Genomic DNA, 12,516 nt, shown 5'->3' on the forward strand with positions numbered 1-12,516 from the left:
CTGTTGTTTGTAACTATCCCTGCCTGGGTATTTTCTGTCATGTTATGCCATTTCCAACCGTCTTCTGCCATCCTCACTCATCTACTGCAGTTCATCTGTGACCACTCTGACATCCATTGTCCAACTATATCGAGGTCAACCTCCACTCTACCGTCTAGAAGACAGCTCTCTGGTTTTTTAGCTCTGACAAGTGGCCAAAGGACCAACATTTATTTTCTTGGGTATTCCTTTATATTCTTGTTGTTTTAATTACTCCTTGTTTATCTTACAGTCTGCAAATCGAACTCTGAGCATTCTGCAAGAAAGCCATTATTCCAATAACAAGTGCTGTGTTTGCTGGAGGGTGTTTGGAAATATTCCAACAAAATATATCAAAGCAAACAAACAGCTGGATGCTGTATTGGACTTGGCAAATGTGGGTAAATTATCCGACCAGTCATTTCGTTTCAGTGCGGGTCGATTACTTTGACTGTTTTGGTTTGCAATATTCATCGCACGTTCCTTCCAACAACCTTTGATGTGACACCGATAGAACAAAAGATAACAGTATCTGGGGTATATATGTTGAAGCCTTTTCAGAGCATACTCGCTCTGAGATTGTCAAAAGAACAAGCCTAGAAACTAACAGCCACTGTCTCTACCTTTGATGCACTGTGCTCAAATCCCATTCATATTGTGGCCGGGTGACTAATAATCAATCTCCAAATGTTTTCACCAAGTCTGCAGGGTGTGGGGGAGACACTGTTGGCCAGCCTTGATGCAGAGAGGTGTCCTTAAAGCCGTAACCCCTGCTTTCAGATTACCTGTTTCATGTGTTTAGTGATAACCATGAGAAATAGGCGTGGACTGTTTGGCCCCTTGAGCCTGCTCCACCATTCGAAAGGATCATGGCTGGTCCAAACGGGGTGGCGCAGTGGCTTAGTGGTTAGCACTGCTGCCTCACAGCACCAGGGTCCTACCTGGGTGTGATTCCAGCCTCGGGCGACTATCTGTGTTGAGTTTGCACATTCTCCCTGCATCTGTGTCCAATTTTGGGCCCCACACCTCAGGAAGGACATAGTAGCCCTGGAGGGTGTCCAGCGGAGATTCATACAGATGATCCTGGAATGGTAGGTTTAACGTATGATGAATGGCTAAGGATCCTGGGATTGTACTCATTAGAGTTTAGAAGGTTGAGAGGAGATCTAATAGAAACTTACAAGATAATGTATGGCTTAGATTAGATTTCTTACAGTATGGAAACAGGCCCTTCGGCCCAACAAGTCCACACCGCCCCTTGAAGCATCCCACCCAGACCCATCCCCCTATAACCCACACACCCCTGAACACTACGAGCAATTTAGCATGGCTAATCCACCTAACCTGCATATCTTTGGACTGTGGGAGGAAACCGGAGCACCTGGAGGAAACCCACGCAGACACGGGGAGAATGTGCAAACTCCACACAGACAGTTGCCCGAGGTGGGAATCGAACCTGGGTCCCTGGTGCTGTGAGGCTGCAGTGCTAAACACTGAGCCATTGTGCCACTTCGGAAGGGTGGACGCAAGGAAGTTGTTTCCGTTAGGCGGGGAGACTAGGACCCATGGGCACAGTCTTAAAATTAGAGGGGGTAAATTTAAAACTGAAATGAGGAGACATTTCTTCAGCCAGAGAGTGGTGGGCTTGTGGAATTCATTGCCACGGAGTGCAGTGGTGGCCGGGACGTTGGATGCCTTCAAGGCAGAGATCGATAAATTCTTGATCTCACAAGGAATCAAGGGCTACGGGGAGAGTGCAGAAAGTGGAGTTGAAATGCCCATCAGCCATGATTTAAATGGCAGAGTGGACCCGCTGGGCCGAATGGCCTTACTTCCACTCCTATGTCCTATGGTCTTATGGTCTTATGTATGGGTTTCCTCCAGGTGCTCCAGTTTCCTCCCACAGTTCAAAGACATGCAGGCAGTGTGGATTGGCCATGCTGTACTGCCCAGGGATGTTTGGGTTAGACATGGGGAAATCAGGGGTAGGAAAATGGATCTGGGTGGGATGCTCTTCGGATTGTCAGTATGAACTTGTTGGGCCGAATGCCCTGTTTCCACACTGTGGGGATTCTATGTTAATATATGTTGGCCTAACCAGTAACATTTTCATGAACAAGAAAATCAAAAATGAGCTATGGCAAACAAAGAAATAGGATGAAGGCTCTAGGCCCAAAACGTCAGTTTTTGTGCTCCTAAGATGCTGCTTGGCCTGCTGCGTTCATCCAGCTCCACACTTTGTTAACAAGGCGTGGAGCTGGATGAATACATCAAGCCAAGCAGCATCAAAGGAACAGGAAAGCTGACGTTTCAGGCCTAGGCCCTTCTTCAGAAATGGGGGAGGGGAAGGGGTTTATGAAATAAATAGGGAGAGAGGGGGAGGTGGATAGAAGATGGATAGGGGAGAAGATAGGTGGAGAGGAGTCAGACAAGTTAAGGAGGCAGGGATGGTGCCTGTAGAGGTGAGTGTAGATGGGGAGGTAGGGAGGAGATAGGTCAGTCCGGGGAGGATGGACAAGTCTTAAGGTGGTGGGATGAGGCTAGTAGGTAGGAGGTGGAGGTCAGGCTTGAGGTGGGAGGAGGGGATAGGTGGGAGGAACGACAGGTTAGGGAAGTGTGGACAAGCTGGGCTGGTTTTGGGATGTAGTAGGGGCAAGGGATTTTGAAGTCCACATTGATACCATTGGGCTACAGGGTTCCCAAGCGGAATATGTGTTGCTGTTCCTGCAACCTTCAGGTGGCATCGTTGTGGCACTGCAATAGGTCCAGGATGGACATGTCATTTGAGGAATGGGAGGGAGAGTTGAAATAGTTCGCGACTGGGAGGTGCAGTTGTTCAGTGTGAACCAAGTACAGGTGTTCTGCAAAGCTTCCACTCGATTTCCCCAACATAGAGGAGGCCACAATGGGAACAGCGGATGCAGTATACCACATTAGCAGATGTGCAGGTGAAAATCCATAAGCCTGAGTGCCCTGGTCGACACATTGTGTCCACCTGCTCCTGCCCCACCAAACTCATCTCCACCTATCTTGACTCCATTTTCTTCCCCTTGGTCCAGGAACTCCTACCTGTGTCCACACACTACCCACACCCTCCACCTCCTCCAAAACTTCCAATTCCCTGGTCCCCAACACCTCACATTTATCGTGGACGTCCAGTGCCTACAAACCTGCATTCTCCATGTAGATGGCTTAAAGGCCCTCCACTTCTTGCTGTCCCACAGACCCAACCAGTTCCCCTCCTCTGACACCCTCATTCGCTTAGCTAAACATCCTCACGAGATTTTCTGAAGAAGGGTCTCAGCCCGAAACGTCAGCTTCCCTGCTCCTCTGATGCAGCTTGGCCTGCTGTGTTCATCCAGCCCTACACCTTGTTATCTCAGATTGTCCAGCATCGGCAGTTCCTACTATCTCTAAACTTCTGGATTGTTCTGTTTCTCTGCAGACCTGGATCCCTGTTGTTTAGTGACAGGACAATTTTTCTTAATACACTGAACTGTACAACGTCCTCACCTCTTCAAGTGATGGTTGTAAAGCCTCAATAAAATGCAAACAAAATAGATCCACAGACTTCCCGGTACCATTTGCAAAACAAATCTAAAATTAAACTGTACCATGTCTCCCAATTCTTAAAGTATAAATTACAAATACTGTTGTACATTATTTTTAACACATTCCACTATCTGATATGAACCCAGGTCTCCAGATCATTACCTGAATCTCTTGATTAATAGTCAGCAATAATACCACTTGGAAACTGCCTCCCCTTATTAATTTATTCAAACATGGAATCGTCTGTTCCTCATCCCTAATTGCCCTTGAAGTGAGTGGGTTATTAGACCACCACTGTGTCAACTTCCTTACATAAGCAAAGGTGGAAATGCTTTGGAGGAGGTTTATTAGACATTACCTGGCATGGATGATGCCTGCAATGTTCTGACAGTGGTTCAACAGACTAGGCTTCTATCCACTGGAGTTTAGAAAGAAATATGTGACTTTTATGTATAAGTTTCTGAGGGGTGCTGAAGATTAGATGTGGAGAAGATGGCTCCTCTAATGGGAGAGGAACAAGGAGTAACTATTTAAAAATCAGAGGTTGCCTTTTTAAAACAGAGATGAGACACGGTAGCTCAGTTGTTAGCACTGCCACCTCATAGCACCAGGGATCCACGTTCAATTCCACCGTCAAGCAACTGTGTGGAGTTTGCAAATTCTCCCCACGTCTGCGTGGCCTTCCTCCAGGTGCTCCAGTTTCCTCCCACAATCCAAAGGTGCCCAGTAAAAGCCAAAAGAACTGCGGATGCTGTAAATCAGGAACAAAAGCAAAGTTGCTGGAAAAGCTCAGCAGGTCTGGCAGCATCTGTGGAGGAGAAAACAGAGTTGACGTTTCGGGTCCGGTGACCCTTCCTCAGAACAAAGATGCGCAGGTTAGGAAGAATGGCCATGGGAAATGCAGGGTTATAGGAATAGGGTAGGGGGGTGAGTCCAGGTGGAGTGGTGTTCAGCGGGTTGGTGTGGACCGAATGGCCAAATAGCCTCTATCCACACTACAGGCATTCTATGAAATGTTCTCCTTAAATAGCTAGGAATCCTGGGTTCAAATACCACTGACTTCAGAAGTGTGTCATAACAGGTGGATCAGAAAATATCTGCTCTGAGGAACATCTGTGGAGATGTCCTAGGGATGAGATGAATGGTCTCCAAGAGTCATAACCATTTTCCTTTGTGCCACCAGTATGGAAGTTTCCCCCCTCATTGATTCTCACTCATTGTTTTGCTGCGGTTCCTTGATGCCACACTCAGTTGAATGTGGCTTCGATGTTAAGGGCTGTCACTCTCAACTCACCTCTGGAATTCGAGGTTGTAATGAGGTCAGGAGCTGAGTGGCCCTGTCTAAACCAAATTGAGCAGCTTGTTGCAGAGCAAGTGCTGCTTGATTGCATGGTCAGCGACTTAGCTGCAGCCAACCTTTTTGTCACGTTTTAGCAAGTCCTTTGTGGGGAAAAGGTGAAAAAGTTTGTTTATCACCAGGGTTGCAGCTCAGCAAGATTGCAAATGGGCAAACTTGTTTTTTCACATTGTAAGAGAAACCCACAAACAATTTGCAAACAAATTAATATCTTTACTGCTTTAAATAAAGAATATTTAGAATATTCCATCACCAAAGATTTCCATGCTGTCAAAACCTCTTGCCTTGGAAAGGACTCTAAAATGTTGTATACATCATTAAAAAAAACACTGGCTCAGATACGCAAACATAAATTTTGTCAAGAACTTAATGGTTCTGGTTTCTAGCCATGGAGTGCGAAAGTCATATTGAGACATGTTTTCCCCTGAGTTTAAATGACAGCTTTAAAGTTCAATACTACTTGAGGAATGTACATAATATTTATGAAATCTACCTGCTATTTCAGCCTGGAACATCAAAGTTCTACGTTATGTAAAAGGTCTGAAAGATACAGCTCCCATCAGTTTTCCCTTCTGCGAGCAAGTTCCCCACAATTTTCAGATCATTTGAAAACAGCAGCAAATGCCTTAACTTTGAGATATATTGTTCTTACACCTAATGATGACGTGGAGGTGCAAATCTCAGAATGGGGTGGACAGGTCAGAAATCACACGACACCAGGCCGCAGTCTAACAGATTTATTGAAATCTCAAGCTTTCGGAGCCTCTCTATTTCTTTCGGTGTTAGCGAGAGGGGTAGTATCAGACTCAGAATTTATAAGTAAAAGGTCAAAGGGTCACACCATTGATGAGGACGTAATACACAAACTTAAGATGCTGTTCAATCTTTAATCTGTTAGAAGGTTTTAACTGATTAGTATGTATCTGAAAATACCCTAATTCTTTTCTAAGTCACTGTCCTGAGAGAACTAAAGGTTTTATCACTGTCAAGAGGAGGTGACATTTTAGGTTAGATGTGAAAAATAATGAAAATTTAACAAAAATTAAATTTCATTTTATGAGAAATAATCATGGCAGAATTTCATGTTGGTTCAATCGTGTTTTGTTCTTTGTTTTCATTTCTATCAAGTATGAGGGCAGAAGGAAGAAAAAGTTGAGGTTTCTCTGAATTTCACACTACACTGAGGGTTCTTTAACCAGAAAAAAGATTGAAAACCGCCAGTGTACATTTTTATCATCTCATTCATCTGAAAAATAAACGATAAATTATTCTTTTAATGTATTGATCTGCCTGCTTTTTGCAAACATTTCCATTCAAATCTAATGACTTCTCACAATCAGTGCTAAGAACAATTTTAGAATGACCAATTGTATAAAATATGTGGTAGTGCCCCAGCCCCTGGGCCAGGAGACTCAGGTTCAAGTCCCACTTGCTCCAGAGGTGTGTACTAACATTATTGAATAAGTTTACGAGAAAAATAGATTAAATCAAGTTTTTTAAGTAGCTTTCCCTGACATTTTTGCAGCACTTAACTAATTCCATAGTCTCTGCCATCCCTCTCACGCCATTCCATCCTTCCCATGACATTCCTCTCCGTCCCTGCCGTCCAATTCCTTCCACCCCTCCCTCACCACCCCAACCCCATCTCCATCCTGCTTTTACCATCCCAAACACTCCCATCCATCCCTCATGGAAACACTTGGCTGACATTTACTAAACATTGGATAAGGGTCCATTTCGGGGAGCTCAGGGAAGGCTTTCTCTCTGCGGGCACGAGTGACTTATCCCACTCAATCCTCCGACCCTCGCCTCATTCTGCACCTCAATGGCACCCTATGCCTGCCATCGTGTGCTCACAACGCAGAAATACTAGCCACTGCCAGTCCTTCCCAGGATTGCTGACACAGATGCCATTTTCCAAACCCAGCATGCACAGGTCAAGTCCAGCCAACGAGGGGCTGCCCTCCACAATGTTAAAAGTAATGAAAATAAAAGCCTCCGGGAGGGCACACAGGTAGTACAGCTGACACTTCATTGCAAATACAAGCTCATATTCATAGACTCATTGCTACTTTGCATTACCAGCTGTCTGCCAACTTTCACCCTGTTTTATTCATTGACAGTATGTAGGCAGTCCTGGCTAGGTCTGTCCCAAATCGGGCAGTAGCCCTGAGGACAGTTAAGAGTTAGCTATGTTGCTGCGAGCCTGGAGACAAAGGTAAGCCACACCAGCTCAAGAGAGCAGATTCTTTCCCAAAGGTCATTAGTGAACCAGATAGAATATCCCCCAGGAATCAGTAATAGTTTCTTGGCCATCATGAGACTTTCAATTCCAGAATTTTTACTGAATAAACATTCCACTATCCGCCATGACAGGATTTAGACCAAGGCCCCAGATCATTACCTAAACCACTTGATTAATAGTCTAGTCATAATATCACTAGACCATTTCCTCCCTTTATGGCAGGGTTGGTGGAATTTGAATTCAATTTTTCTTTAAAAATCTGCAAAAAGTCTAATGGTGACCATGAATCCATTATCGATTGTTGAAAAAAACCCATCTGGTTCAGTAATGTCCTTTATGGAAGGAAACTGCCATCCTTACCTGGTCTGGCCCACATGCGATTGCAGATTCATAGCAATGTGGTTGACACCTAACTGCCCTCTGGGCAATCAGAGATGGGAAATAAATGTTGGTCAAGACAGTGATACCCTCATCCTGTGAATGAATTAAAAAAATTATCTGTTCATGCATGGAATATGGACATCACTGGTGAGGCCAGCATTTCTTTCCAATCCCTAGTTGCCCCTTGAGAAGGTGGGGGTGAGCTGCCTTCTTGAGCCACTGCAGTCCACCTGCTGTGGGTTGACTCACAATGCCATTAGGGAGAAAATCCCAGGATTTTGACCCAGCAACAGTGAAGGAATGGCGATATATTTCCAAGTCAGGGTGGTGAGTGGCTTGGAGGGGAACTTGCAGGGGGTGGTGTTCCTGTATGTCTGCTGCCCTTTTCCTTCTAGATCGAAGTGGTCATGGATTTGGAAGGTGCTGTCTGAGGATCTCTGGTGAATTTCTGCAGTTCATCTCGTAGATAGTGCACACTGCTGCTACTGAGCGTCGATGGTGGAGGGAGTAGATGTTTGCGAAGACAGCAAAGAACAAAAAGAAGGCAAGGCAGAAATGCTCTGAGCATCCATAGCCTGAGTGAGCACTAAGAGAACAAGTGAGGAGCTCTGAGATGCAGCCTAGTCCAATCTATGGGATGGATTTCTCCTCGGCAAAGTGGCTTGGCACAGTGTCCTGGCAGCAACAGGGCAATTATAGACACTTGCACAATACAAAGTGCAGCACTGAAAGTGGGCAATGGTATTGTCCACTTGTTGAGTTGTAGCTATGCCATGTTGAGGGGGTAAGGCTGGTGCAAGTCTGATACCAACCTTCATGGGTGGGCTGGTACAGCCATCCACTCACTCAGAATTTCCTGTTGGGAATAGGCCTTCTTTCCTTCCAGCATGCAGCTTCACACCAGTGAGGTGAGATTAGGGACTAATCACTTGTTAATTCAGGCAAATAGGTCCCTCAACTTGCCGCTCAAACCCTAGTTTCAAAATTGGACTTCTTCTCATTTTTCTGATCTCTCCCTGTTTTCCCAACCAACCTGCCATCGGCAGCATCATTCAGGGATTAGGAATGCTCAGCCCAGGTTGGCCTTGCTGTTTGGGTTCATGACCTACCCCGGCTCCTGATCTCAAGTAAAAGCCCAACTTGCACCCCACCACCACTTGCTTCCAACCTCACCCCCACCAACCAATGGAAGCAGCATGGGCATACCACTCTTCCAGGCATTCCCTGAATGAAAGCCTGTGGCCCCACTAAAGAAACCCACCAACAGATGTAAAAACCCAAAGAACTGCAGATGCTATAAGTCAGGAACAAAAACAGAAGTTGCTGGAAAATCTCAGCAGGTCTGGCAGCATCAGTGAAGAAAAAAATCAGAGTTAACGTTTCGGGTCCGGTGGCCCTTCCTCAGAACTGTTGAGTTGTGGGGAAGGGTCACCAGACCTGATAACTCTGATGATTCTTTTCACACATGTTGCCAGAACTGCTGAGTTTTTCCAGCAGCTTCAGTTTTTGTTCCACCAACAGATGTACCCATTAGACTGATCTATCAGGATAACCCAGATGGAAATAAGCTAATTATTGTTACACATTCTAACTATCTCTGAATGTGATGGAACACAAATTATTCCTAATAAATCACCCATTGAAGCAGTTCGGAGTCACCCACTCCCCTCCCTCATAATAAGCTTAGAAGACACAGGAACAGAAGTCAGCCACTCAGCCCATCAATAGTGTGCTGTCATTCAATGAGATCATGGTTGATATGATAATCTTCAACTCCATTTTCTTGCCTTTACCCCCATATCCCTCAATTCCCTTCCTGATTAAAAATCTATCGCGGCCTTGAATAGAGTCAATGAACCAACCTCAACAGCCCTCTGCTGTAAACAATTCCACAAATTCACTACCTTTTGAGAGGAGAAATTCCTCCTCATCTCTGTCTTCAATGGACGATCCCTTATTCCAAGCCCCGTGGTCCTAGATTCTCCCTAAAGGGGAAAAAACCTCTCTGTATCGACATGTTCTGGCCCAAGAAAGAATAATCATTCTGTAGGTCGATAATTATATGTTTGTGTACATAGGCAATGCATCTTTTCACTACGACCCTGTTCAAACTAATTCAGATAATTACTCTCAACGAATTTAATGTACAGTACAATTTAATTTTTTTTAGTTTTCAACGGATTCTTTTTTCTCCTTGAAAGGAAATGACTGACCACAAAGGCATCTTTTGCGAACACCAAAACTGATCACTCTCAGTGTCTCGGTGTCTGAAGACAAGCAACTCTGAACTCGACAAATTGCTCTGGAGAAAAGGTACACCTTCTGCTGGCCATGCATCCCTTAAAGTGGTCACTTCCGCTGATGGCTGCACTTAGTTGCTGGGCAGGTAAAAGGAAATTCCTACTTTTTTGCGTCGCTATGCAACCGCAATAGAGTTGTTCGGGTCTCTAACTGCACTGAGAGGGGGCAGTACAATGCCATGTTATATTTTCTGCTACCTTGTTAACGTATTATTTCAATAAGTTAATAAGTCATTTGAAGTGATACAACATCCTGAAAATTATTGACACAACTAAATCTTTACTGTTTCCCTTTTAATGTTATTTGAAGAGTTACAATCAAAATCAGCTCTTCAGGTCAAAAAATGAGGGCCACTTTTCTTTACTGTTTCATGAGATGTGGGTGTTGCTGGAAAGATCAGCATTTGTTATGCAGATTCAGTTGCCCCTGAACTGAGTGTATGGCATGGACCATTTAAGAGGCACATTCATTATGAATCACATTGGTATCATATGTAGGTCAGACCACGTAAGGATAGCAGATTCACTAAAAGACATTAAACAAGCTATGATTTATAAGCACCATCAGCGAGACTAGCTGTGAATTCCAGATTTATTAACCACATTCAATTTTCAATTTCAAATCCTCTGATTCTGTTTATTTGAGTAACAGTTTGCAGCTACAGAGCACATTTGGTGTCAAAATTTTCCCGAAACAGCTTACAGAGCTTCCCACACCAGCTCAGGTTATCACGAAGGTCTGGTCTTCTCAACTCTGCACCTCCAGTTAAACCTAACACCTATTGTCTCTCTGTAATGAGACAGCAGCCCTATGGTTCTTTGGGACTATGGTGAATTTTAACAGAGCTGTGAGAACAATAGATGGTCAGGCACAGAGGGATACATTCTAGAAGAAACAGTGGTAAAATTCTTGATCAAGGAGCATTTTTAAGGAGGGTCTTGTAGTGGAGAGGGAGCTGGACAGACAGTGCACTTCAGGGAAGGACTTCCAAAGTTTGGAAACTTGCTAGTTCCACAATTAATAAAATGTGAGGCTGGATGAACACGGCAGGCCAAGCAGCATCTCAGGAGCACAAAAGCTGACGTTTCGGGCCTAGACCCTTTTTGTGCTCCTGAGATGCTGCTTGGTCTGCTGTGTTCATCCAGCCTCACATTTTATTATCTTGGAATTCTCCAGCATCTGCAGTTCCCATTATCTCTAGTTCCACAATTAGCTGTGTAAAAGGAGAAAGGAGGCCATGTAGGAGATTGGAGCTGGAGTAATGAAGGGCTTTACAGGGTTTAGGAGTGCGGGATGCTCCAAAGATAAATAGGACAAGGCAATGTGGGATGATTTAAAAAATGTTTAAAACACTTGAAGCTTGGAACACTTGGAAAAATTGTAGGTTGCAAGTCACGGTGGTTGAGTTGAAATATGTTTATTGAGAATTAGCCCAAACAGCAAGAAAGCACAGTAAAACCCAGTGACCTAGTTCAACTTCTCTCGACTGTCTAACAAGATTTTTAAAACATTCAGAAGGAAAGGCATCCAAACGCTTCCACAAAACACGGTTAATCTCAAACTATAAGTTCATGGAACATTTTATGCCATTCATAGCTTTACAAAACCACTTCAAAAAATAACTTTATTGAAACAGATTTTTGATGAGCATGCTTAATATACAGCAATCTAATCTCCTTGAGAAGGCAGGAGAATGGGGCTGAGAAGCATATCAGACATGATCAAATGGTGGAGCACGCTCAGTGGGCCGAATAGCCTCATTCTGCTCTTATATCTTATGCTCTTAATTTCTAACAACTTAAATTTGCAGAAAATTGAAATTTAAGTCATAGAGTCGTAGAGCTGTACAGCACGGAAAAAGACCCTTCGTCCAGTCCTCCACGCTGACCAGACATCCTACATAAATCTAGCCTATTTGCCAGCATTTGGCCCATATCCCTCTAAACCCTTCCTATTCATATATCCATCCAGATGCCTCTTAAATGTTGTAATTGTACCCACCTCCACCACTTTCTCTGGCAGCTCATTCCACACACGCACCACCCTCTGCGTGAAAAAGTTGCCCTGTAAGTTCCTTTTTAAATCTTTCCCCTCTCATCTTAAACCTATGCCCTCTAGCTTTAGATTCCCCAACCCCAGAGACAAGACCTTGCCTATCTACCGAATCCGTAACCCTCATGATTTTGTAATGCTCTAAGGTCACCCGTCAGCCTCCAATGCTCCAGGGAAAATAACCCCAGCCCACGCAGCGTCAGCTCATAGCTCAAACCCTACAGCCGTGGCCACATCCTCGTAAATCTTTTCCCGGCCCTTTCGAGTTTCACAACATCCTTCCTATAAGAGGGAGGCCAAAATTGCACGCAGTATTCCTAAAGTGGCCTAACTAATATCCTGTAAGGCTGCAACGTGGCGTCCTATACTGAATGTACTGACCAATAGAGGTGAGCATACCAAATACCTTCTTCATTATCCTATCTACCTGTAACTCCACCAAGCAAATTTCAATTCACACAATAAAAATCACACAAATTAAGTTCACAGAAAATTGAAATTCAAGTCAATTAAAATTTGTTACACACAATTATTTTCAAATCATACAATTTAAATTCACAGTGAATTTAAAATTGTATTGCGTTTGAACTGAGCAAATTTAAATTCAGAT

General features: G+C 44.2%; 2 protein-coding genes across 4 annotated transcripts in view; one reads left to right on the forward strand and one right to left on the reverse strand.

Moving 5' to 3' along the window:
- pnpla4 (patatin-like phospholipase domain containing 4) overlaps positions 1-12,516 on the reverse strand; it is a 109,752-nt gene that overhangs the window by 16,550 nt on the left and 80,686 nt on the right. The gene's annotated exons all lie outside the window — the stretch shown is intronic.
- LOC125453060 (cytotoxic T-lymphocyte protein 4-like) overlaps positions 1-12,516 on the forward strand; it is a 40,124-nt gene that overhangs the window by 7,338 nt on the left and 20,270 nt on the right. Inside the window, exons 1-2 of one of the 2 annotated variants that reach the window (XM_059646828.1) lie at positions 376-415; positions 9,755-9,939. In XM_059646828.1, coding sequence (XP_059502811.1) covers positions 9,885-9,939 — 55 coding nt within the window. In that variant the 5' untranslated portion in view covers positions 376-415; positions 9,755-9,884. Of the gene's footprint in view, positions 1-375; positions 416-9,754; positions 9,940-12,516 lie in introns of those variants that run through there. The other variant, XM_048532118.2, reaches the window with a different exon arrangement.

This window comes from Stegostoma tigrinum, chromosome 6, assembly GCF_030684315.1.
Source record: "Stegostoma tigrinum isolate sSteTig4 chromosome 6, sSteTig4.hap1, whole genome shotgun sequence".
Lineage (NCBI taxonomy): Eukaryota > Metazoa > Chordata > Chondrichthyes > Orectolobiformes > Stegostomatidae > Stegostoma > Stegostoma tigrinum.